Genomic DNA, 27,092 nt, shown 5'->3' on the forward strand with positions numbered 1-27,092 from the left:
TAGGAGATAGCTTTTAGGATTTCGCCATGAGAATTAGGGACTTAAAATTTTTTAAAAACATTTTAGAATAATTCATGTTAGGGTGTCAAATGTTTTTTGGAAAGATGTTCTTTTGGAACATGAAGATTGATTTGAGTAGTGTTGAAATCCCTCATACTTGTTTATACTATTTATCGAAGTTAAAGTTTATTTACAGTTGTTAATTATTGGATTTATAAATAAAATGATTTAGCCTTTCAACTTGAATTCTGACATTTCATTCACTTGATAGCTACAGAAATGTGAAATAGAAAGGCATCTGCTAAACTTGGTGTTTACCTTCCTTGCGGGAGTTAGACACAATTTGTTAAGTCAACAATGAGCACAAACCATGCGGCGAGGCATTTTTAAGTTGTTGAAAGGTAATCTGAATTGCAATCAAACCGAAAGTTTTAACAACAGTTGAAGAACTGCTCTTTAAATACATCTGCTGGATGCGAAGTTTCGATGCGCTGGAGATCAAACTGTTCATTCATTGGACACCAAATTTTAATCATTTGCACATCTGGTCAAAACAATCATGCATACAAATTTCAAAGCAATCGGATGATTGCTTCTTGATGCGTCGATTTTTTTGTTATAGAGTGTATACTGCCGAATTGGAGACCGTGGAAATAAATATGAAAAGGCGAAACTGCTTTTTGTGTCATTTTGTTAGATTCCCGTTGAACTGACAGTAATTTTTAGAACACTTACCTGCCTCTCCCCTCCCCCTCCCTGTATTTCTGAAAATTAAACTCTAAATGCACTTCCGAGTTGTTTAAAACTAACACCATTCATAAAATTAGAGATTTTGTTATTCAAACTTACTCTATTGTTTAGGAGGAATTTAGAGCATTAATGTAAGAAATTGATTAAAGACGTTTTGAATGGTGATATAATTCGGAAATCACTTTTGAATTTTTTCTTCGGAAGTGCTGAAGTCGACTCAAAAACTCTTTCAAAGCGTTGGTGGTAGCGGTTCTGTACTGAACAAATGAGGCTGAAGTTGGGAACGAAGTTTAATGCTGTGAGTTACTCCAAAATCAGCTGGGGACCCCCCCCCCCCCCCGCCCCTCCCTCGTCGTTTCAAGCATTTCTTAAATATTTAGCGATTATTTATTTTGCTCAAGAAATGTCATCTTGCGTATTTCTCATTCTTGTTTCATCTTTATTTCGTAATGCGCCATCTTTTTTGCATCATTTATAGCGATCAATTATTTTCTATAGTAAGTAACTATTTTCATGTATTTTTATAAAATCAATGAACGAGTTATTTTCGTTTTCATCGTAATTTTAATAATATGTTATAGAAAAGTTTCAAGGATTTTCTATTAAGCAATTTTTTAAATTTAAGCAAATTATTGTTAAATTGAAAAATTTAATTTGAACTTGTTTGTAGTGCTTCATAAAAGATTTTAAACAATCAAATTGTTCAATATTATGTGTACGAACATAAGATCAAGTAGTATATGTATTTAGTTATTATTAACTTGGAGTAAATATTGAGTTTGTTTATTGTAGCTGCCTTTTAAGAACCTCACTCTCTTCATGACTATTTCTTTTTTCAGAAAAAATTATATCACTGTTATAGCTTTTATGAAAAATGCAAATTTTTCTATTCATAAATTTTAAATAAGTACAAAAATATTCTTATTATAATTTAATATTGTAACTTATCTCTTACCTTTATCATTTAATTTCATGACCGAAAAATGCCTACGTGCAATCTTTCCACTTTAATTGTGTAATTTGTTGACTGTTTCATATTTTTATTCTTAATTTTTTTTTAGATTAGACAACATAATTTAAAGTTTTTTAACTATGTATAGTGTACATAATTCATACATTATTACAATATTGCTGAAATCTTAATTATATGTTCAATTTAAAAAAAAAAAAACAAATCAGTTGGTTATTAAACAGTCTTTGTTTTTCTTCCTTTTTTTCCTTTCTTTCTTTTTTTTTTGGCTGTTGTTCTTTCTCTACCATTATACAACAGTCAAAAAAAAAAAAAAGAAGCATAACTACATCCTATATAGATGTATGTAGTACGATCCAAAATTTCGGGGACAAGCTGTATAAAACTTTACCAGAATAGTTAACATTACCGAAGCACATCCACCTTCAAAGGGTCACTTTGAGGGACTATGTACTTCTGCCAGTGTTCATATAACTTTTGGAAACACTCCTGGAAGCCTTTTTCGTAACCTACTATGATGCAGCTTTATGTACTCCTGACGGAAGAAAGCGGCGTGCATGCAAATTTTTTTGCTGGGAACAGGTAAGAGTCACACGGAGCTAAATCCGACAAAACGTTATGTTATTTGTTTGTCATATCAGAGCATTGATCAATCAAATCGTGCATCCTCAACATGAAAGTCGCCTTCTTCCCCACGACGAAGAAAGCGGCAGCGTAAGATGCCTTACAGGAGGTTGCGAAAAATGACTGCCAGGAGTGCTTCTAAAAGCTATACGAACATTGGCAAAAGTGCATAGTCTTTCAAGGTGATTATTTTGTAGATAGATGTTCTTTGGTAATGTGAACTATTCAGGGTAAGGCTTTATACTGCTTGTCCTCAAACTTTTAGATCATACTACGTACGTGTGAGTTTTCAGCTTACTATTTCATAACGTTTCTGAGTGACGCACGTTTGCGTGTATGAAGACATCACAAGAGAACTTGCGATAATTAATTAAGGAGATGTTCAAAATGGATATTTTGGTCATCTATATGTTCTTAGGTACATATGGGTGTACAGATGTGCCGAAAAAACTTGTGAAGTTTAAATTGAGTGATCGTAAAATAGAAATTAGGTAGAAATTTGATTTTTTTTTTGATTACAAGTCCTTATTTGTAGAAAGGAAGTAAAGTGAAATGAATAATTGATCCTTTAAATCATTGACAATCTTATCAATTTATTTCCGTCAGTGTTTTTTTTTTTTTTTCATCGGCCATTTGGAGGAAAACAATCGGCAATCGATCATCTTTGAACAATCGGCCAACAATCGGCATCAGCCCATCGGCCAAAAAGTGCCATCGGTCGAGCCCTAGTATTCATAGTATATGATTAGAAATTTCAATAGCAGTATACCGAATACCGGTATTTCGAGCAATTTTGCAATATCGGTATTTTCAGTATTAGTTGAAAATAATAAATAGTTTTAATTCAAGAATTTTCAATTTAACTTATTAAATATCCACTCATGTCATGTGAAAAACTGATTTTTGACGTCCCAACCTGCACTTAGGTTTACAATTTTAATGATTTGTATACCAAATGCTGTTAAAGTAAAGTTTTCAATTTTAAATGTATTTATTAACAAGGCTTTTAGTTTCATTATAAATATAGAATTTGTAAGTTTAATGCACAAAATAGTTTGTACACTGCAAAGGAAAAGTATCAAAATACTTTAAGAATAAAAATTATGCATAATATGTGCAAATAAAAGCAAAGCGAGACATACTTCCATCAGTCATATTAGATCCTCTTTCTTCCATCTCTTGCTTTACTTGATCTAGTTCTTCAGTTATCTGGATTGAAAAAAGGAATGCTTTCAGTTGAAGAGCTTAAATGTTATAAATTGCCATTAAAAAAAAAAAAACGTACCAGTAAGAGATAAAAAGCTATACATTTATAACAGTTGGAAAAACAACTAATATGTTCAAATCTAATATGCAAGTGCAATGGCAGAATAATGTTTTTTTCTTCTTTGATAAAATAGTTAACCACCTAACCGGAGCATCTGCCTTGCACCCCAGAATCATCGGTCAGGAAAACGTCCTTGGCCACATTGGCTGTTGCAGCACTGAGTTTAGTTTAATAAATTTTATTTCGTGAATTTGATTTCTATGTTCCATTAGAAATCAAATTTTTGAATTGTAAATTCAGCTAAGTTAAGCTCTTTTAAATATTTTTCAAAATCATTTTATTTCAAAAATAGAACACAGAATAATATTTGTTAAATTTTTGGAATGTGTTAAATTATTGGCTATTGATGGTTGAAAAATAGTGGAATTATTACAATACTTGATATACCGTTTTATCTGTATATGCATTGTGAAAAATACCATTCTGGCATATTTGAAATGCCAGACCACGATGAAAACATGAGAATTAAATGGTGTAGGCCTAATGGCCGTGAAGAGGCATGCAAGTTACAAATGAAAATAGGCAAATATTGACTTACAGCCTGAGTAAAAATTTTAAGGCCAGTAAAAAAATTTGAGAATACGGGAAGAGGAAGTTAAAGGGATTTTAATATTGCTGAACTAGTAATCATTAATGTTCATTTGAAAGAAATAACGCAATATTTAAATTTTTTAAAGTATGCTTTTACCAGAAAAGTAGTAGTATATTCAAAGTTAGTATTTCAGCATGAGTAACAACTTTAAGGCCACCAGTATTTCATAAATACTAAATGTAGATTTACTGGAATAAATATCACAGCAGTAAATGAGATTCTGGAAACCCTTCAACTTGTAGTTTTTTCATTAATTTCTTCGAATTTTCGGTGATCTTTGTGAAGATGTCGAAAGGTAAGAAGTTAACTGATTGTGAAAGTGGGCATATTGAAGCTTTTTCTCCAACAGGGATGAGTAGCCATACTATTGCGAAAAAAATAAGAAGATTAAAGACTGTGGTCAATAATTTATTGAGATTGAAAGACAATTATGATAAAAAAATTCCGGAGGAAGACCTAGAGCTATGTCTTCACATGATGAAAGACGTGTTTGCAAACTTACATCAACTGGGAAGTACTCAACTAGAAAACTTATTCAGGTGACAGGCCCAAATGTTTGTCAAAAAACGATATATAACACATTTAGAAGGTGTGAAAGTTTTGTTTACGTGGCAAAATTGGCTAAGCCACATTTACTGAAAAGGCATAAAATAGAGCGTTTGAACTTCAGCCAAAAAAGTCATGACCTGGGATAACCAATGGATACAAATATTTTTTCTGATGAAAAGAAGTGGAACTTGGATGGACCAGATGGATGGAAGCATTATTGGCATGATTTACGAAGGGAAAATATTCTCCAAGCGCCAATCGGTTGGAGGCACTATCATGACTTGGGGGTGCTTTTCTTACAATGGTATGGACTCAACTGCGTTTGTTTCGGGTAAAATGAATTCACAAGCATATCAAAATGTCCTCTTAAGTCATCTTTTACCAAATGCTGAATATATTGCTGGAGAAAATTGGATATATCAGCAAGACAATGCACCTACCCATTCGAGTAAAAGTACACATAATTGGTTAAAAGTCAACAATGTTGAAACTTTGAAATGGCCAGCTAAGTTTCCAGATCTCAACCCAATTGAGTACTTATTTGGCGACTTAGCAAGAAGAGTTTATGCAAATGGGAGACATTTTACATCATCAATAGAACTGAAATCTAGTATCGAAGATGAATGGTATAAAACAAATCCCGAACTTTGTCAAAAACTAGTTTCATTTATGCAGACAAGAATATTTGAAGTAATTCGAAGAAATGGCTCCTGCACAAGATTCTAAATGCTTGTTATTCTTTCTTCCTATTCTTTTTTCTATGTTGGCCTTAAAGATTTTACTCAGTTCCTTTAGGCTCAAATAGTGATCTGTAGTATTTTCTGATGATAAAATAATTACAAATGATTGCTTTGACGTTTTTTGCTTGTATTTAAGGTTAATAATTTTCACTCAAATTATGATTTGATCCTCAGTTAAAGGCATGTCCAATTTCTCAAAAAAATTTACTGGCCTTAAAGTTTTTACTCAGACTGTACCACATCTGTTTATTGTTAAAGACATATGTATATTTGATGTAATGCATTGATACTATCGAGGGTGCACCCTTATTTTATAGGAGTAATTATAACATCTGAATAAAATAGAATGTTCTCATGTTAACGGTGGTTTGATGAGCAGTCTTTGACTTGAAAGTTCAATGCGCGAAAATTATCAGTTCATTTCTGAACATCCAATCGTTCAATGGGCACAGTCTTGGAACACGTTCGATGCACGAAAATTATCACTTCATTCCGCAACATTATCAAGCGCAGCATCCTCGTCCCTTAGCATGATGCTTACCGTATAGACGGCGGATCGGGATCGTCTTAGCTACTATTTTTCTCCATGCCGCAATCTATTTTCATCCATGCTACCGTTGACTATTTTGAGAAAGCAAATTCTTGGTTAGAAATGGCCTTGATATGAATTTAATTTAGGCTTTCTTCCACATAAAAATCAACCTTTTTTTTTCCACGTCGAAGATGAACTTTCTTCTGGCGCACACCAGCAGGGAATCATTCTTCCAGCGAAAAGGGCAACAGCAAGCAGAATGCTGCAAGAAATATGACTCTTCGTAGAGGGAAGACTGGAAGGCGGGAAAATTCTTGAAATCCCATAGGCCAGCAGAGGCGCCTAGTAACAAGATAAAATGGCTGTGATTCGTCGTCTCTCCTCGGCAAGCGTGCATTGCATAGTGCTGCCATCTACTGAGATCAGATTCACTGAAAGTCAATTTCCCCTTTTACAATATTAATATACGTAATATACTTTTGAAAAACATTATCAATTCGAAATTTATTAATTTTTTTTTTTTGCATGAAAGTTTGACTGCTTTCTGTTTAATTTTCAACAAAAATTTCTTTTGATCAACTTGTCTAGTGAAACAATGACTAAATAAAGTATTTGGTTCTACTTTAAGCCTGCTTTTCATATAATGAACAGTTTTAAAAGATTTTTGAAGTCAGTTGATATTGATTGCTGTGGCGATTTAAATGTTTGGAAAAGTGGTTATACACTTGCTTACTTTTAAACATGGTTATTTAAGCTTAAGTATTTCTAGTATTTTTCATAACATAAACTATGCCATTTCTCAGCAACACTAAATTAAAAAAATAAATAGGAAAATTTTGTGATCTACAGCACAAAATTACCTGAGACAAAATACGTGATCTTTCTGTGACACCACCACTAACAGATTTATACTGTTCCTTCACTTGAGCGAGTTGATCTTGAGCAGTGCGGTACTCCAATACCAACTGCTCTAACTGATTGTTCAAATATTTTTCCCTGCTGCCTATTTTCTCTAAAGAACGGCTGATGTCAGAATGAAGTTTATCCAATTGGAGCTTTGTACTGGATAAGGTCTCATCGATGTTCTTTCGATGCTGGTGAATTTGATCTAAATGACTTCGCCAATCCTGAAAACCAAATAGTCCAAGTTTAGATACAGAAATCTTACAACACAAAAAAGCCACACCTCATATTAAAATGATTTTTGTGGGGCAGGCCACAAATAAATAAATTTCAGAATATCAACAACAACAAAAAAAAAAACTTAATTATCTTGATTAAACACAGAATAGGAAATAAAATCACCAACCAAGAATTTCTGTTACCATTACTTGATGATTATTACTTGACTCTATTTGTTTTCCAAAACCAATTTCTAGCTATTTGGCTCCAAATATTTGACATTGTAAATAATATTGGTTTTTGATTTCTAGTATTGAAAAATACAACATACGACACAGGCTAGCTTTGCGGACCGCATTTGGCCCATGGCTGTAGGTTGCACAACACTGGAATAGATCGATCAGAGTCCAATAATGATGAGTTAAATTTTTAATCCGGGCTAAAGAAGAAAGGCTATGCCCATTAATAGTCTCTTATGAGGATTTTTATTTTACAAAGAGTTTACGTTTTATCAGTGACTCTTGTTTTCAATTAGCCATGATCCAGCTACTTCACACAAAAATAACATGTAAAACTTTATACCCTTGAATCATTGCGCACTGTGACCTTTAGTTGATGCATCACTCTTTCAACTTCAAGTTTCCATTCCATAGCATCAATATTAGACTCCATCACTTCATCAGGTTTGTTTTTCTCTCCTTTATCCTATTGAAAACAAAGAGGGAACTTAATATTTGTAAAGGAGATTTTGAGCAAACTCAACTGAAACAAAGAAATAGTTTTATGCTTCTTTTAAAGTTGACAGAAAATAAAGAAACACAATATGCAATAAAAGCTTAATCTCAAAACCTCTCTAAAATTAAAAAAATATATGTATGCATCTTGCACACAAAGCTGTTAGAACCAGAAATGTCATGAGATTTCAAATGATGCCATAAACCTACATATATGAAAGTTTACCATGACAAAATTTGTACACAACAATTCATATTTCAAAAGTTGTATTGCATGAGGCAAGTATGGATCCAGAGGGGTGGTTATGGCCCCCATCAAGTGACCAAACAAAGCTAAAAACTGTTCTGGGAACTTATATTTAAGAAGATTCTCCCCGGATCCTCTACTTGTGCCCAAATATTGCACTTCTAATCCCCTTACCATAATTACCTGTTACAAAACCAAAAGCTGGATCCGTCCTTGGTATGGGGCTTACATCAATCTATGAGTTAAAACAATCTGCAATTTGCTGGTTTAGACTATATTGAACTTGATATGAAGGTGCTTAGGTTTTTTTTAATTACATCTCTTTCATATCTAATTCATATCTTTTAAATAATTTCTTGCCTAGTTTGATTTGCATACCAGAGGTGCTTATGAGGAGAGGGATCATGGCACAGACTGTCTATGAAATATTTAGCGGGAGGGGAGGTTAGAGGGTAAGACTCTAAGCCTTCTAACCTCCCCTCCCCCTACTCCCCGGGGGGAGGAGGAGATTTCCTCTTCTTAGAGGGTGATCTATATGATTTCAGGGGGTGCTTTTGGGGTATGGACACCCTTGCGCATGCAATGCTGTTCTTTCCTCTATATTATGGGAAGTATTGTAAGCATAATGTCGGATTTTTTTTTTAGCGTCTAGGATTTAAAAATATTTGCATCTAAACAATAGTCATCAGAAAAATCTGAAAATAAATATGCACAACGTAAGCTTAGAAATTTTATGCTTTATTTTGAAATGAAATAGATTGTTGACAGATAAAAAAAAAAAGATAAGCTTTTTTTTTGTTGATTCTATCTAAGGGTGTCATCTATATAGAGTTTAATTAAGGTTTTATATCATCGCTTCAGAGCAACAGTAAGACATCTAATCCCAGAAATAAAACTAAGATACTGTTACTCTGAGGCGACAATATAGTCTATATATATAAAAATGGAGTTTGGTAAATTTGTTCCCTAAGATCTCAGAAACTACCCGGCAGATTTGGCTGAAACTTTCAACGTTTGTTCAGTTTGGTACTGGGAAGGTTTATAGCCCAGTTCGAAAAAAATCCGAATGATAGTTCCCTTTTTATTCCAATTTTAGTCCCAATTTTCGCATAAATGCCTCAATATGGGGGTGGAAAAAAACGTGCACATATTAACATTATATGTCCATCGAAAGCGCCAATTTTTCTGCTGAAGATAGCATCTGTTCGAAGTTTCTAAGTTGTATAAAAAACGAGTTATGAGCTTTTTTGTTCCCTGTTCGAAGGCTTTCATCAACCCAAGTCATTATTTAGTGTGTCATCTCAACTCCCAAGAATTGTTGTATTGTTGAATATTTTTGCGTTTCGTCTGACTTTTTGAGGCTTTTCTCAAGTCAAATTTTAAAGTAATGTTTTTCCACAAGATTGGCTAAAAATAAATCGATTTGGCTGATCATTTTACTTTTAAACGGAACTTATGTAATTAATGGTTTATTATTATTATTTATGCTGATTGGACACTTGCTCACTATATCCAACCAACCAGCAGAAATATCGCCAGAATTTTTTCAGAAAGATTTCAGTAGCTGATGCATTTGGCAGTTTTTTCCACTGTCGCTGTTTTTGAGCCCAAAGACTACGTATTAATGTTTCTCAGCTTTCACCATATAAACAAAATATCGCCAATCAAAGATACTTAAAAAAAAAAAAAAAATACTGTGTAAAATAATTCAACAACTAAATTAGGCAAATCCATAAACCGCACAAAAACTTCCATTAATTTTTCTTTTTGCACGATTTCAATCAATCGCCAAATTTTACTACTTATTTTGGAAACATTTCGGATGAAACTGTTTAGCGACATTTTATTTTTACCAAAAGTATCTCAGCATCTGGCAACAATATTTCTATAATAAAAATTAGTAAGTAGGGGGAGCATTATCGAAAGTGTCCCAAAATGATTCTCGCAAATTTGGTAAGATTTTAAACCGCACCAAGTGCTCACAAAAATTGAAATTTCCCAAAATAACTAAAGCAAGTGTAAGTGGAACACTGGCGGCTACATTTTTTAAAACAGTTCGTACATCAATAGCCATACAGAGAAGGTTTTAGATTTAAAAAAAAAAGTACTAACAGATAAATCTTTTTAAACATGTAAAGTTTAATTTCATGTTTCGGAAATTCTTCAAATTTGTATATGCCTAAATGTTGTGCTTTAATTGAATACTATTTTGTTCTTTATACTTATTGCTATTTTAGTTTAATGAGTAAGGAAGAAGCTCGATTTTTCATGTCAAAAAGGTTTGTTTTAAATTCTTTTGCTTAAAACAGAAAACAAAGGCAAGTAACGATTGTTTCTCATAATTATTACTGACCCAGGCAAAGCCGGGTATTTTTGCTAGTACTTTATAGAAGTTGATATGGCTTACCATGTTCTTTTCTTATAACTAAATAAGCAAGTAATTAAACATAAGATACAAATGATATGCTTTGCTCCCATTGGGTTAAAGGTGATCAGATAAGTCAATTTTTATGTTACATAGACACTCATAACTTGACATGAGTTACAGTGCACGATGGGGGAAAATATGGCTTTTAACATATCATAAAAAATGAGTAAAAAAAGTAAATCTCAGATTTTATTGAGTAGCTGAGGTTTAAAATGCATATTTATACATTATCACTTTTTTTTTCTTCCAAAGTAATAAAATTCAACCTCTTTTGCCATTGATAAATTTCTAAGTGCTTCCAAGTCCAATATTTCTCCTTCATCATCTGATTCAGCCTCCTCATATGCTTCCTAAAAATTAATCATTTGTTACACATCGTTACTACAACAATTTTATAAGAATAAAATAGACAGAAAATTGAATGAAAGAAAATATAAAGAAAATCAATAAGTTTTATAACTTGTTCAACTTCAAACCATTGCATTAAAAAAAAAAAAAAAAAAAAGAGTAAACAAATTTAATCATAAGTGTTAGGCAACAGATACAATTTGAGTCAAGTCTGATAGTGAAAAAGTCAACATATAAGGTTAAATAAAAATCATTCATTATTCAAAAAAAAGAAACTGAAGGTTTTTTGGTTCATTTTTTAAACACAAAATGTGTACTTTTTGTTTTGTAGGAATAAATTGCATTTTTTTGCATCTATGTCCAGATTTATTTCTTACAGCATATGATGTCTGTAAATAAGGGATGGTCAACCAGTAGCACGCATATTACAAAGAAGTATAATGAAATATTAACTGTGGCACATTGTAGTATCGATTTAAAAGAAAACAAACTTCTATATCTTTAATTCATTAATTGTTATGACAGAGTACATTTTCCATAAAAAATAAAATAATTTTTATATGATACTTAAAGTAATAATGTTTCAAAGTTAATTAAAAATTTTTAATTTTTAATTTAATAAATGTAATAAATTTGCAGCTGCAAATAATGTAAAGAACAGAATTAGTAAATTTCAAGTATACAAAAATATTACTGCAATCATTTCTTCTTCAATTTTTTCTAAAGTTACTTCAGCATCATCAGCACCCATTTCTTCACCATTGCCATCGTCATCTTCAGGCAAAATTATTGGTCTGAAAGATTAAAAATGATCAACAGCAATGCAAGTGCACTGTATTATGTTGATTAAAATATTGACTATGAAATGTGCTTGAAAAAGCTATTCGATACTTATTATGAAAATGAAAACCTTTTCCAATTGAAAGCGTTTTTCATGAGCGCTTGATCGGCTAGGCGTGAAAGAACAAAAATGACTTGTTCGCCCCATCCTTGCTTTAATTTGCTCGGAGGGAAATCTACAGTCACACCCTAAACAATGGAAATTTCATTGATGAAACAAAATACTGGTTAGATGCAATATAAATACCTAAATAAATATTTACCATTTGCCTAACTTGCTCCAGTATGCTTGCTATGGTACCATTGGGATCATCACTCTAAATAAAAAAGCACCGATAAATATTACTGCATATATATTTGGACTATTTAACAATCAATGACTAAGTCAGTTAATAAATTAAACATTACACAAATCTACGTTTGCATGGTCTGGTGCCATTAATTTGTTCTCCAAAAATGAGCCTCAAATTTAAATAAAAATTTTGTGCAGTTCCAATCAGTTTCAGAAGGCAGTAAAAAAAAAAAAAAAGGATTGTGATTTACCTATTTAGTGATCACAAAGTGGTTAAAAAAGATGTAATTGCTCATTTTGTTGCACTTAGGCAGAGCTTGAAAGAGGTTTTTTTGTCAGAATTGGTTAACTAACACATCACAAATAATGACATGGAGTACTAAATTGTCACAATCACTAGCTATTAAAGGCAATGGATTTAATTTTCCACCTCTAATATTGCATCTCTTATCAATCAAAAATGAGTTCTAAACTTTTTAACGGATTTTTTTTTAAATCAAGATATTTAAAGAATTTAATATGACATCTATTATTACTTCTTGAGGAGTATCAAATCTCATTCCACATTTTCTGATCAGCCAAGCAGCCAATGAGGAAAATATAAAAAACTGCTCTCCAGGATTAGTTTGAATTGCAAAATAATGCCTAGGAAGAAGAAAAATGAAAGTTACATATAACCAATCAGAAGGGGCATAAGACTAAAAAACATACTTAATTTGAAAGCAAAGTTATTAGGAGCAGTTAATAAATAAGGAGGTAGAGGCTATAAAACATATTTTATTCAACATTCTTCAAAAATACAGACTGAAACTGCTTAAACACTTATTCTACTTTGAAATTAGTTGCATAGTTCGGTGCTCATTAAAGTCCTTTGGCTCCTGCTGGCACCAATTACGCATGCACTCCTTTACTTCATCGTCCAAATGAAATCGTTGTCCCTAAAGTGCCTTCTTGAGTTCCCAAAAGTGTGGGATCACATAGCAACTAGCTGGATCACATAGCTGGACTATAGGGAGGAAAATTCAAGATTTCCCACTTAAATTTCCGTAAAAGTTCTTTTTTTGCATCGGCTGGGTGATTCTCCAAAATCCTAACAATATTATGTCCCTGTAGCCTAACACAAAAACTGTTTAACCTAGAAAGTGTTTTCCATTTTTTAATACTTAGAAATAACTTATCTGATGCTATTCCACTCATATTAAAACAATAACTCATTTAGTTTTTCCTACAAAAAACATTTGCCAGAAAGTCACACATTGGCATGTTCCCATCCGTTTTTCAAATGGACTTAAATTATTTAAAAATTGTAAATCAACATTCCACAAATTCAATTTGTAGTACAAAATTAAGCATGCTTAAAGGTATAAATTAGCATTCTTTAAATAAATTTAATTATTTAAATTATCAAGGTAAATTGTTTTAAACTTTGTCCCCAGGCTTTCATGTCATTCTCCTGTCCTAGGAATGAGTTCAATTATTATAGATAAAAAAGGGAATTTTTAATCTGCTGCACTACAAAACTGTTTATTATCACCATTTTGTTGGATTCCATGAGTATTTGGTTAATATGATTTGTCTGGTGTTCTCATTAACATTTTGATGTTCAAGAATCGGGTATGTAACATTTTCGCTGTCATTCTAATGGACAATATTTCTGTTTTAAATAAACGAAAAATTTTAACTCTACTCATAGTGTGTGGTTGAATTAAGAGGTCATAATATAAAAATAACATTATTTATCTTAAATATAATCCTGGGCAAACTGTATGGAAAATATCATACTCCTGTCCTAAAAAAGTGTCCTACTCCTGACCTAAAAAAGTCATACTCCCTGTGTAAAAAAAATCACTCTCCTAGCATTTTGCTCAAGCACTGGTAATGCATCCCATAGAATAGAAGGATTTATTTCTAACACATTAGTTGGGAAATAAGATTGAATGAAAAAAAGAAAGGTGAATTTGGCCAATGATAAATACAAAATGCATCAGTGGAATAATTCAATTTATTTAATATTTTTTTGCTGTTGTTCAGACGAATCATTCCAAAAGAGATTTATTGGTTAGACATTTGTTTATCTAAATGTTGCTCGAAAAGGTAAGTGATATTGCAATAAATTTCGTAGTTGCTTTAAATTAAAAGCAAAATATATGTTATTGCTGATTCCCTTTTTGTTTTATGTTTTTATTTCCTGAACCATAAAACAATTCACAGGTAGTGAGAAGGTAACTTTTCTTTTCGTAAATTTTACCATACTGTGTATGGCTAGCTTAAAAAAAGTTTTAATGTAGCAATCGATTTTTTTTCCGTAGAAATGAATGTCCCTTATTCAGAGTGTAAGCTATTCAGAGTGAATAATATAGAAAAATCTATATGGGACTTGTACTCGAAGAAATTGGAGGTGTCTGTTAACACTAGAAAGACGGAAGCGGTCATTTTGACTGCAAACAATTTTCAAATGTTCATATTTGCTGCGTTTTATTTTCAAAATCTTTTTCCTTCATTGACTTTTCCTAATTATTTATTAAGATCTTACAACAGTAAAAAAATTTTGTTTAGGATTATTATTATAGTCGCTATAAATGTTTATACCTAGAAAGACTGACTACGGTCATTTTGACCGATTAATGAACCTTTCTTTATGCATCCGTTTTCTTCTTTTTCTCTTATCAGTTGTGTGTACTATGAACTATTATTAGTTGTCAGGGTGAGTAATGTTCTTTTGGGCTTGAGTAGCACCTGCTAGTCAGGTTTAATTCTTTGAACTGTTAGGAAAATGCGAAACACCTGCTGGTCGCATGGTTTCATTTTTCTGCTATCTGCACAGGGGGGAAAAGTTGATAAAGGTAAATTTGAAAAGCATGTGACTAGACACATGAAATTATTTTGGGTCTGAAAAGAAGTAAATATAAACAGGTGGATTCCAAAAATTTTCTGGAATTCTTTTGTGCACCAAAACATGTGATTTGCTTGAAACATTTGAGTTTTTTCCTTCGATGATATTGAAGAGCTCACATGGGCGGACTTATAGGGAGGCAGAGGGGGGCAATGCTCTCCCAGTTTTGAGAGGACTTTATGTAGTAACAACACATCTTCCAAAAATTAAAAAAATATATATATTTTTTCCTTTATGAATAGTTCAGAAGGGCATGGGTGGATTTATAGGGGGGGGGGCATAGGGGGCAATGCCCCCCAGTTTTGGGAGGACTTTATGTAGTAATAACACATCATCCAAAATCTTAAAACAAAAAAAAAACATGACTTTTTCTTTTTTGAATAGTTCAATGAAAATGAAGAGAAAAGCAAATGTCCTTTTCTGATGGGAGAAAAGAAAAAGGAAAAAAAAAAAAGAACATTGAATACAAATAATACAACTGTCACTGGGGTGCTGAAAATGTGTCTAAATTCACTATTTTGGACTGAAAACCATTTGGGCAAGTATATGAATGAAAATATAAGCTAAACAAGCTATACATTAAGCTGCAACACTTAAAATAATTGACAATTATTTTAACAAATTAGAACCTAAAGCAAAGGGGAAAATCTCCCCCCTCCCCCATTCGCTGCGAACAGAACGATCTACTCGTTATATATGATTTGTGTCCACAATTCAAGTATTTATTTGTGCATAATATTTATGTTCTTAGTATATTAATTGGCCTTTTGAGAAATTCTAAAAAAACATAAGATTTTTTTCCTTCTCTCTCTCTCTTTTGAGAAAGAGAGAATAAATTTCAGTTATCTGAGAGTTCTGATTAAATGAATCTTTTTACTTAGAGGGAGAGTACAATTTTACTTATTTTATAAATACTGTTTAAAAAGTAAGGTAAGTCATAATCATCTAAGTCTAAGTGAGTCAGTCCTTGTCATTATTGAAATCTAAATAATTGACTCATCAAAAGTTTTGGAAAAATTTGCTGAAATTTTATAAAAGTCTATAAAAACCTAACAAAGATGGGTAAAATCATACAAATCCTTTAACCGTAAAAACTGACGAATTTTCGTAAAAACTACAAAAAATGAAGCAAAAATTTACAGGTAGGAGTGAATTACAAATAGGGTCGAATTTGCCAATAAGATAAACAAGCTGTTGCTTAGGGCCCCTGCTTTGAAGTGGGTCCCTAACTCTCAAAAAAAAAAAAAAAAAATCATGATTTATTCCTTAAAAAACGGAAATTGCTTGAAAAAACTAATTTCATTTTTAAGTGCTCGAAAACCTTGAATATTTGGAAACGTGTGGCTACAAACCTTAAATTTTAAAATTTCTAACAAATGGTAGAGGGGGAGGAATGCCAACATATGTCAAATTCAGTTCCTTGCCACATCCTGTATTAAAAATGTAAAAATCATGGTTCTCACGTTTGTAACATATTATTTGAAATAAATTTTTGTGACTCACATGTTTCATATCTTGCTATTTATTCAATCCTGAATGCAGTATTTTGGAAATTCTTTTGCATTGATTGCTTTTATCTTACTTCTTCTGCATATTGTCTATCTGTTTAGCAGGGGAAAAAAATACACACTACCTCTATTTCTTTTCGTTTTCTGCCCCACTTGGAACTGAAGAAAAGTTGTTGTCATGAGAAATCTATGGTTTCTTTTTTCTTTTAAAGTTAAAATAGCTATTTCTCCCAAAGTTAGAACAGGACTGCAAAAATTTACAATCAAGTACTAAAATACCAGAGACTGGAAAGTACAAATGAAGTGCGTTAAAAAATTTTATTTATTCTAGAGTCCTTGAAAATAATTAGATAAGTCTTTGAAAATCCTAAACAAAGTAGGCTCCACTTACTTCTACTGCATATGATTAATCTGTTTAGCCAGGACAAAAAAATGATACACTACCTCTATTCCTTTTCATTTTCTGCACTACTTATAATTAAAAAAAGGTTGTTGTAATGAGAAAACTAGTTTATTTTTTCTTTCAAACTTAAAATGGCTGTTTCTTACAAAGTTTGAACAATACTGTACAACTGTATAATCTAGTCATCAATTTCTATGTCTATCCAATTAACCTTTATAAGGCTTCAAAATGCAGAATTTTATATCCATTTTACAAAATTTCCTCCAGGGGAGAAACCCTTGGTCCCCTAAAATTGGAGATATTCTATTTCCCACTTAAAAGGGAGCCCTGCGTCACTCTCTTGATGCCAGCTCCCTCTCTTAAGGTCAATTCAAAAAGGACAGCATGAAAACACATTAATGAAAACGACACACAAAAAAGTAAAGCATGGACTTATGCATCACAGGAAACAGACAAAAACATAGGAGTGGGGAGGGGGGTAATAAAAATATTGCTTAAAAAAAAAAATCCTGCCCCCCAGGAACTCAGTCCTCAATCCGCCTATGAGAGCTCAGTCCCTTGATATTCACACAAACATTTTTTTGCAGTAGCACTTGAATATAGGATTCACAAAGAAGCTTATCAGTACATGAATTCCTGAAACTGTTGCAGATTTAGGAATCATACATATATCTAAAACATATTCTGTTCGGATGAACAGTCTGAATTATCTGAAGAGGAATATATTCCTAGCGATGAAAATAACTTGCTTTTATCAGATTGTTACGAGCATTGTTTGGAACCTAGATTTTCAGAAAAGACTGTTCTTCAGAGTCAGAATCAGAAGAAACCTTGTTAATAAAAACTGATGCACAGGATATAGAAACCAGTAAAAGAAAAAGGAAAAAGGGTTTGATGCCAAAAAAAAAAAAAAGAGAAAAATTAAAAAACAGAACTTTCCATTTTTTCCTATTTAATCCAATTCACCTCCTCTTATCAATTTTGCTATATGATAAAGTCTCTACCTCAAGAAAAAGGTTGTATTATATATTACATTTTAGATAACCCAAGGTTGTATTATAATTACATTTTAGATAACCCATGAAGAAATACATTTTGTAACTCTCCTGTTGCTGCTTGTCAGTCTCTTGCTGTATGATAACTGACCCCCTCTTTTGAGAGTGTAACATAATTAAAGTGAATTCCCTCTATTTTTCTCTTAATGAGTTCCTAACAAAGAGTAAGTATAATTTTTTCAGCATTTTTATTTAAAAAAAAAAAGATTGGAAAATGTCAAGTTTTTGGAGAATCACCCAGTTGTGTGTGGTCCCAGTGAATGTTCACGTGCTGTCATAATGTTGTACGACAACACTAGACCACAGACAGCCGATGCAGAAAAAGAATGTTTACAGAAACTTAAGTGGGAAATCTTGAACCGACCCCCTTACAGTTCAAATATATCCCCATGTGATACCATGTTACCCTAATATTTTCAAACTCACACTGTCAATAATATATTATAAGATTAATGTTTCCAATTTGTGTTATAATGTTTTAAAAAATATACATAAATTAATGTTAGAATTAAACCTTGTTGACAGAACTATAAAAAATACAAATACAAAAGTGACGACCAGCAACAATTACAGTCTAAGATCCCACTAGGCTTGACCTACCCTCATCGAGTTTCCAGAAATTGTTACCATAGATGAAGAGTAAAAGTTGTTAATAAAACGCGAAAGTAAGAATTTCTACCTCTTTCACGTGAACTAATCAGGGTTGACAAGGGTTGAAAGATGCCTAAAAATGAGCAATTTACCCTCATCGAGTTTCCAAAAATTGTTATCATAAATGAAGAGTAATAGATGGAAATAAAAACTTAAGTAAGGTTGTCTACCTCTTTCACGTCCCTAATCAGGGTTGTCAGGAGATAAAAGGTTTTCAGTGAGGGAAATAATTTATCCCTCACCGAGTTTCTCAAAATTGTTGTCATAAATGAAGAGTAAAAGCTGTGAATAAAATGCTAAAGCAAGGTTACCTACCTTTTTCCAGTTCCTAAGCATTGATACCAGAGGCTGAAAAGGCGCCAAAAATGAATAATTTACCCTCATCCAGTTTCGAAAAACTGTTATCATAAATAAAGAGTAAAAGTCATAAACAAAACGCTTTAATAAGGTTGCCTAGCTTATTGCTTGTGAAATAACTCAATGAAAACAATCCACTATAATATTAAAATCTGTTCGCGTCCGTCTGTCTGTCTGTCTGAAGATCGATCTCCTCGAGAACCGCTGCGAATCGAGAGTCGAACAAGATACCGATCAATTCGAAATTTTCCAAAGAAAACAACAGAACCAATCTCGTAATTGTACGACTTTAATTAGTGGAGATATTAATTAAAACGTTAATTAACAAAACGTTATTCAGGAATTTTTATTTCTTTCCTGTTGCCATTTTGCGTATGAGCAAATAAAATTCTAATAATTGTTTTAAAAGAGATTTTTTTGGCTGCTGTCCAAATCTTAAAACAACGTTTCCATCCAGAATTTCATTTCAAATTAGTTTAAAATTGGTTGTTCTATTCGGATATAGCCTTTATTTTATCGTCTGTCCTTTTTTTTATTTTTTACATTCAACGTTCTTAACTCTTTTCCTCATATAAAAGTTGTTTCTTTAGCTATGTTTATTGATTGTAGTGTAAGTTTATCATTTACCGGCCTCATATTTTGATACATTTAGGATGTGTGACTAATTATGTTTATTTTGTTGAACTTTTTCCCGTTACATGGGTGAGTTTTCGAATTGCAACAACTTTCTTTTTCTTTCCTGTTTCTATTTTTGAAATACAATTTGTATCGTTAAAAGAACATGTTAAATTAAGATTGTTTGGATTTCTTTAAGTGAAACAGAGTTGAACAAAAAAATTGTTTTTAAGGATTTTAACTAAAGCTATCTTGGAATCTGATGACTTGGTATTTAATTAATGCTTATTGGTATTTATTTAGTCTTGGTGCTTTAGTTTCACATAATCAATCAAAATGTGTGTGTCATTTTATGTAAAAAGATGATCGTAATTGTACATAAATATTTCAGATATAGTCTAGCAGATTTAATTCAGTTTAAAGTGACCAGAGATTATAGTTAATAATGCATATATTTTCATCTTTTGTGCTAATTGAAAATACTCATAACTTGTATCATTGATGACTATGATTAACGTTTAAGAGAATTTTGACAAAAATATGCTCTACTGGTGTTTTACAAACCTTGCATTACGCGTATTTATTTACTCCTTAGCGCTTTAGAAACTGATGTCAGAGTAATACAAAAACATCAATTGGACATCTCTTTCATTTTTTAAGTAGCCCGTGCAACGCCGGGCACGCAGGCTAGTATAACAATGAAATTTATGCAGTTAGAGCTTTTATACTAAACACTGCTTTTATACTAAAGATGTAATCTGAGGTGAATTTCATTCTGAGAAATCAGCTTTGTCATTACCAAAACACCTTTCTAGGAATTGTACTGCTGGGGGGGGGAACACACACATGAACTGAGAAGCATTCAATTCAATTAACTTCAAAGCTTGTCATAGGCATCACAAGATCTATGGTGTTAGACTCAGGATGACAGGAGCAATACAAAGCACAAAGAAATTGATATACATAAGAAAAATTTTAATACTAATGCATATGCCTTCTGCATCAGCAGCAGGTCTCCTGCCTTGAACCTTGTACTCAGTAACATTGTTTCATGCAGCATTAAAGCAGCAAATGTTTTTGAATCTAATGCAATATTAAGTACTAGTGGTATCCGCAGGGCTTTGCCCGTAATAGAAAAATTAAAAGGCCTTTTGGTTTGCCTGTATATTTACAAATATTGTATGGTGAATTTTCTCGCCAATTGGCTTGTACCCATGTTACAATTCCACGTTATGATAATTTCATATCTCGCCAATTAGCTTGTGCCCATGTTACGGTTCCACGTTATGATAATTTCGTAATTTACTCGTCCATCTTATGATAATTTTGTTCTTAAAAATGGAATAGAAAAAGAGCCACATTGAATTTTTGAAAAATCGCTATGAGGTGCACACCCCCATGCTACAAACTATCTTTGTGCCAAATTTCATGAAAATCGGCCGAACGGTCTAGGCGCTATGTGCGTCACAGAGATCCAGACATCTTACAGACATCCAGACAGAGAGACTTTCAGCTTTCTTATTAGTAAAGATAAAAAAATATACTCTTTGCAAGTGGCATGCATAGCACTCCTGCAACTCACTGCCTCCTGTGTAGAGGGGGGTGAGGGCAGAAGAGGTGCAAGACCACACGCTCCGAAAAAGGACACTGTTAAAAGTATAATAAAAAAACTTCTTATAGGGGCACACTCATTAATCTTGCAGGGGGGGGGGGGGGGGCACCGAAGTCCATCTACATTACTGTTCTTTCCCCATTTTCCAACCGGGGATTACTCAAACGCTACATGCCATAATCAATTCTAAAACTTTAAATTATTGCTCAGAGATAAAGCAGGATTGGTGCCTTTATCTTGTGATAAAATCCCGCCCATGATGAAATCCCAATTTCTCAACAAACAAATTGTCATTATTTTCAAATAATATTTGGTTTATATAATTAAATGTGTAGTAAATAAATGTAAATATACTTATTAATGTGCTTTATTTTAAATTCCTGGGTGAATTCTGTATCGTAATTTAAGAGTTTCAGCTTGTCTAAAAGGTTCTCCATCAGTACGAACATCATATACGCAAATCCTGGCCCACCATCAACTGCCATTGCATCACCTCTGCTTTGCCTTCTTTCCTCCATTCAAATTTGTAAGAGTCTTGCGATTTTCAAAAATATTACTTGAGTTTCACTAGTAGTGGACACATTTCAGTCACTGAAATGAAGATACATATCGTAAATGCCAATAGTTTCCATCTTAAAGAAGAAAAAATGTATACTCGTTTTAAATTTCATTAAATACATTCAAATGTAATGCTTTCAAAAAGAGTTTTAGTATTTAAATCAAAGCTACAGTTCTTCTACAGAAAATCTTAATGATATATTCTGTAGCTTTTACTTGCATAATTTAACAACTTTTTAGGGTACATGCTGCACCAATACATATTGCACCATATCTATGGATTAACAATAAAATAAAGTTTTCATGTTTCATACTAAATTTAGGCTCAAAATTAAATCATTTTAGGCTAACAAGGCATAAATGACGCATAAATACTAAAGGCTATGTGAATATTCTTATAGAAAATTGTATAAGAGGAAACAAAATGGATGTAAAACTTAACATACTTCGTACCAACAAAATAAAACTACTTTTTTTTTAAAAAAAACTCATGAACTCTTTTATTTTGAAATCTTACTTAATAAACAAATAAATTGTCTCGTTTCGAACTAGACAAAAATCTTATCTGTTGTCATAGTAACACTGTTTTGGTTCGTTAATTCCAGGGAGGCTAAAAGAAGGAGCCTCATCTCCTTTGGCAGCGGGGCGAAAAAGCGACCGGATTATTCCATCGCCAATGGTGGCGCTAGTGGTCCATCTCTCGCAGTTCGCTCGCCTGATTTAACCGACCCCGAGTATTCGACTGGGTGGATGCCGGCAGTTAGCTAGTTTGGGGCCATTGATACGAAAAATTTGTTGGAACTCAATAATATCGCGCGGTCAGCACGATGGACCTAAAATTACTTTCTTTCTTATATTTGTTCTAGAATTTAGACATTAATTCTGTGTGTCCTCGATCTTCTTTCTCCTTAGTTCTTTTTCTCCAATTAATTTATGCAGTAACTTCGATCAACCCTCTTCCCCCCCCCCTCCCGCATAAATTTTGCATGATATAAGCTCATTTAAAATTAAATATTTCACAGTAATATGTGCAATAATATTTAGTTTCTTTTTTTGTTTACTTCTGCTGAAAAAGCCGTTTTTCCCCCCTTTTTTTTCTGGTGGATTAATCTTTAAAAACGATAAGAAAAAAAATAATTAATACTTTGAACATTGAAAAAAAACTGCTTTTTCGTTAGTTAACTGCGAACAATTAAAAAAGAATCTTACAAGAAAGTGCTATTTAATTCAAGCGTTAATCTAGTTTATTGCTTATATTTATCAAGCTAAGTTTCGTTTTCACTTAAAATAATTACTTGGTTCTTTTATTCCAATATTTGGTTCTGTTACACCGAGTTTCTTTATCCTGCACCACCCCCCACACACACAAATTTCGTGCGATATTAGCTCATATAACTTAATATAGTTCACTGTATTATGTGCACCAATATTTAGTTTCGTTTTTGTTTAATTAATTACTTTTGCTGAAATAACCTTTTTTTTCTTTTTATTTCGTTGGATTTATCTTTAAAAACGATTAGAAAAAATATTAACACTCTGTATATTGAGAAAAAAAAATTGTTTATCGTTAGTTATTAGTGAACAATTACAAATAATGTTACAAGAAAGTGCTATTTATTACAAGCGTTGATCTAGTTTATAGCTTATATTTATCACATTGTGTTTCGTTTTCACTTACCATAGACCCCTTTTACACGATTCCCGTTTTCGGACATCGGACGGCAGACATGTGACGTCACAAGTCAGAGGAAAATCGTTGCTCATTTACACGAAGGCGGAAAGCGGGAAGCGTATGCAAATTTCGTAACCGGTTCGGTGTTTTGACAGGGCGTCTGTACCTGTTTGTTTATATTTGTTTCCGTTGAATCTTCTGTTATTTCCTACTATTTTTTTTAATTGTTAAAGAATTGAAGTGTTTTCCGTAAATGTTGAAGGTTTATTTTTTTAGAAAACATGTCTTGGATAGCGCTGATTTATTTTTTAATCTTTTTTTTTTGAGCCACGCTAAAAATAGAAGTAAAAAATTCTAAATTTGCGAAACAGTGCTTTCCCGTGTTTCGCGGTAATGGTTTACCGCTTTTTTTTTTTAAAATCTGTGTGCATATTCAATACATAACATGTGCACAATTAAGCCAGGCTAAAAAAATAAATAGAAGATAATTCTGGGTTCATCGAACAAGCATTCCCTCCCCCCCCCCTGAAATTCAAAGATTAATTTAAAAAATAGAATGGTCTATGTTCTAGGATCTTATCACATCATGCTGCTGTTGTATGCATGAAAAAATGAAATTGCACAAGGATTTCCTAAATAAAATAATTTTTAGAATACTGAAACATAATTTATTTATTTGCTTATTTTAATCAATTTCAAAAATGAGGTTTTTGGCTTGTGCAAATTATTCTCATACAGTGATGTTCCCATCTATTTTTCTGAGGGTATTCTCCCAGTAATCCATTACGCACAATATTTGTATGCGATCAAATCGTTGCCTCAGAGCAACAGTAGGATATCTTAGTGTTATTTAGGGGATTAGATGTCTTAGTGTTGCTCTGAGGCAACGATATACGTAATATGTCTTTATATGGAAATTTTTGAAACTTGAAGGTATACGCTATATTTCTAAAAAATATTTGAGAATATACGGCATACATGGAATATACCCTATGGGAACACCACTGTTCTCAGTGTGCAAAAGTTTTTCTTTCTGATAGTCGCTCGGAAAACAACAGTTGATAATTTTTGCTGTGTTATTGCTATTACATTTTCAGAACTCGATGAGGAGCATTTTTTCATTTAGTGATACAGTGAAACCTGTGTACGTTGACCCCTTTATTTTCTTGAAACATCATTAAAAAGTGTTGAATTATATAATTCATAGTACAGCTCCAGTTCAATAATGGAAACTCTTAAGTATGGCCACCCCTTCTGTGTCCACATTTTCACTGAACGAAGGGGTGGCTTCTCGGAGAGGTTTCACTGCATAATAAAATGCTTGTAGTGATGTATCAAAATGTATATTTTTTTAGAACTGCTTTGCATGTTATTGTGGAATAATACTAACAGTGGTGTTGAAATATTTTTTCGAGGGGGGGGTGGCTACATTTAACACATGTGCAAATCTACGTGTATGCAGGCCCGCACCAAGCCTGATCCGCGCCATTGTGCAAATGTCTTTTGAGCGCCTTTATGCATTAATGTTCGAGAAAATTCTAGTTAACTCCTGGGGTGAGGATTTATAGACAAATGCAGTATTGAAAAAATACGTTTGGCATTTATTTGATGTATCAAAAGGAAGGCAATGCATATATATTTCATTTTGAACACAGTGTACGTTTTTACCTTTGAGCAGGAATTAGTTATCTCTTCATCTCGAAGTTGTTTCGAGTAAGGGTGGATGTAAGGGAGGGGTGATCGGAATTGATTTTTGAATTATAGCTTTTTCTCTTGGAAACCTTGCATTGAGCTGTTGTTAAAAAAAAGATGGCCATTTTCAGTTAATCAAAGCATTTCTCCCAACAATTTAAAAAAAAAAAACGTCTTGGAATTTGATTGAAATAATTATTGCTTACTTTAGTCTGATAAGTACTTTTTTGAAAAATGGGAAATGGCTAATATGCAGCCGTTACAAGAATACGGAACTGTTACAAGAGGCATTGAATTTAATATCCAAAACAAATATCCTTCCAAAGTTTTTTTTTAATACACAAATAGTAAAAGAAATAAAGAGAGGGGGAGGGGAATTGAATAATTATGGTCTAGTCATTACTTTTCAGAACTAAAAAGTTAACCTAAATTATTGTCCGAAGTACATACTGTCCAACCATGGATTGCATGGAATTTTTATACGTCCAGATAAGACGAATCTATGTGAATAAGGGGGAAAAGTAAAAATTTTTTGCCCGTATTCCACTCATTTGAATGAGACTGCTTCTGCAAAAGCTGGCATCGATAAAAAATAATAGATTTGTACATTTCCGGCTGTAAAACGGATGTTTGTCTTTCCATACAATCCGTGGCCAGACAGAAAATGTTACACACATCTAAATAATATACATATGAGAAAACTATTTTTTATGTATGATAACAGGAAGCAGAGGAATTACCACAAATTAAAAATCGCAAAAAGACGCCAAATTTTGCAAAGATCTGTTGTAAGTTATGGAGTTGTATAAGGAAAACTCCTTATGGGGCATTCTCCCCCATTAGGTAGATGAATACCCTCCTATGTGTATTCCTAAGCATTGCACGACCTCTGCATAGTGGCGTAACTAAGGTGGGACGGAGGGGTTGGTCCGCCCCGGGCAGCATTTTGCTGGGGAGTGGCAATTTCATGCTCTTGATGTGAAAAAAGTTCAACATTTGCTAATAGAGAAATCATGCTTCTGACCAATTACTGGAGGCAAAAAAAAAAAAAACTTTTCGTTAAAATATGAAACTAGCACTTGATTTTAAGAAAGTTACTCGGAAACTACCTTATTAAAAAAAAAAAAAAACTATTTTTTTGAGGAAAGTTACAACAAGAGTAAGAAAAGAGAGGTCTGGGCAATTAATTGCTTATCTTTGGGGTAGCATTATCTGACAAAACTTTTATTCAAACCAGAATTAATTTCATGTTTATCTTATAAAAGTACTTACTCACAACTCAAATAATAACTGCGACTAATCTTACTGCTTTATATCAGTAAAATTCCTATAAACAGCGAGTTTCAAACTGAGACATTCATTTAAGCAGAAGGTTTTTAATTAGTGAATTGATGTCTAAGTAAACCTTTCACATTCACATGGAAAGTAATGATTTTCAATACACAACTTTTCCTTCTCATGAATCACCGCCTAATTCACCGTTAACCTAACCATACGCCTTTAACCACGAGGTTCGTTAACTCGGGGTTGAGATTTTAACCACGAGGTGAAATATTCGGTATTCACCGGTCACGCACCGGCGAAAAAGGCCCCGGAGTTTCCCAACTTCGTGGTTTCTCAACTTTGCCAGCACACTACGCATCCTATTAGTCAATAATGATCACATGATTTTCTACGTTTTTTGTTTACATTTTGAACGACCTTTCGCTGTTGCTGTTTCATTCCGTGCAGGGAGGCTAAAAGAAGGAGCCTCATCTCCTTTGGCAGCGGGGCGAAAAAGTGACCGGATTATTCCATCGCCAATGGTGGCGCTAGTGGTCCATCTCTCGCAGTTCGCTCGCCTGATTTAACAGACCCCGAGTATTCGACTGGGTGGATGCCGGCAGTTAGCTAGTTTGGGGCCATTGATACGAAAAATTTGTTGGAACTCAATAATATCGCGCGGTCAGCACGATGGATCTAAAATTACTTTCTTTCTTAT

General features: G+C 32.9%; 1 protein-coding gene across 1 annotated transcript in view; it reads right to left on the minus strand.

The window, feature by feature from the left end:
* The window catches only part of LOC129223645 (intraflagellar transport protein 57 homolog), a 42,063-nt gene extending 19,725 nt beyond the window's left edge, over positions 1-22,338 (minus strand). Inside the window, exons 1-10 of the mRNA XM_054858077.1 lie at positions 22,265-22,338; positions 21,544-21,780; positions 12,632-12,740; positions 12,067-12,120; positions 11,874-11,992; positions 11,658-11,757; positions 10,882-10,965; positions 7,789-7,911; positions 6,945-7,211; positions 3,487-3,553 (exon numbers count right to left, since the gene is read on the minus strand). Of these exons, the coding sequence (XP_054714052.1) occupies positions 3,487-3,553; positions 6,945-7,211; positions 7,789-7,911; positions 10,882-10,965; positions 11,658-11,757; positions 11,874-11,992; positions 12,067-12,120; positions 12,632-12,740; positions 21,544-21,707 (1,087 nt within the window). The 5' untranslated portion in view covers positions 21,708-21,780; positions 22,265-22,338. The remainder of the gene's footprint in view (positions 1-3,486; positions 3,554-6,944; positions 7,212-7,788; positions 7,912-10,881; positions 10,966-11,657; positions 11,758-11,873; positions 11,993-12,066; positions 12,121-12,631; positions 12,741-21,543; positions 21,781-22,264) is intronic.
* Positions 22,339-27,092: the final 4,754 nt, after the last annotated feature.

This window comes from Uloborus diversus, chromosome 1 (assembly GCF_026930045.1).
Source record: "Uloborus diversus isolate 005 chromosome 1, Udiv.v.3.1, whole genome shotgun sequence".
Lineage (NCBI taxonomy): Eukaryota > Metazoa > Arthropoda > Arachnida > Araneae > Uloboridae > Uloborus > Uloborus diversus.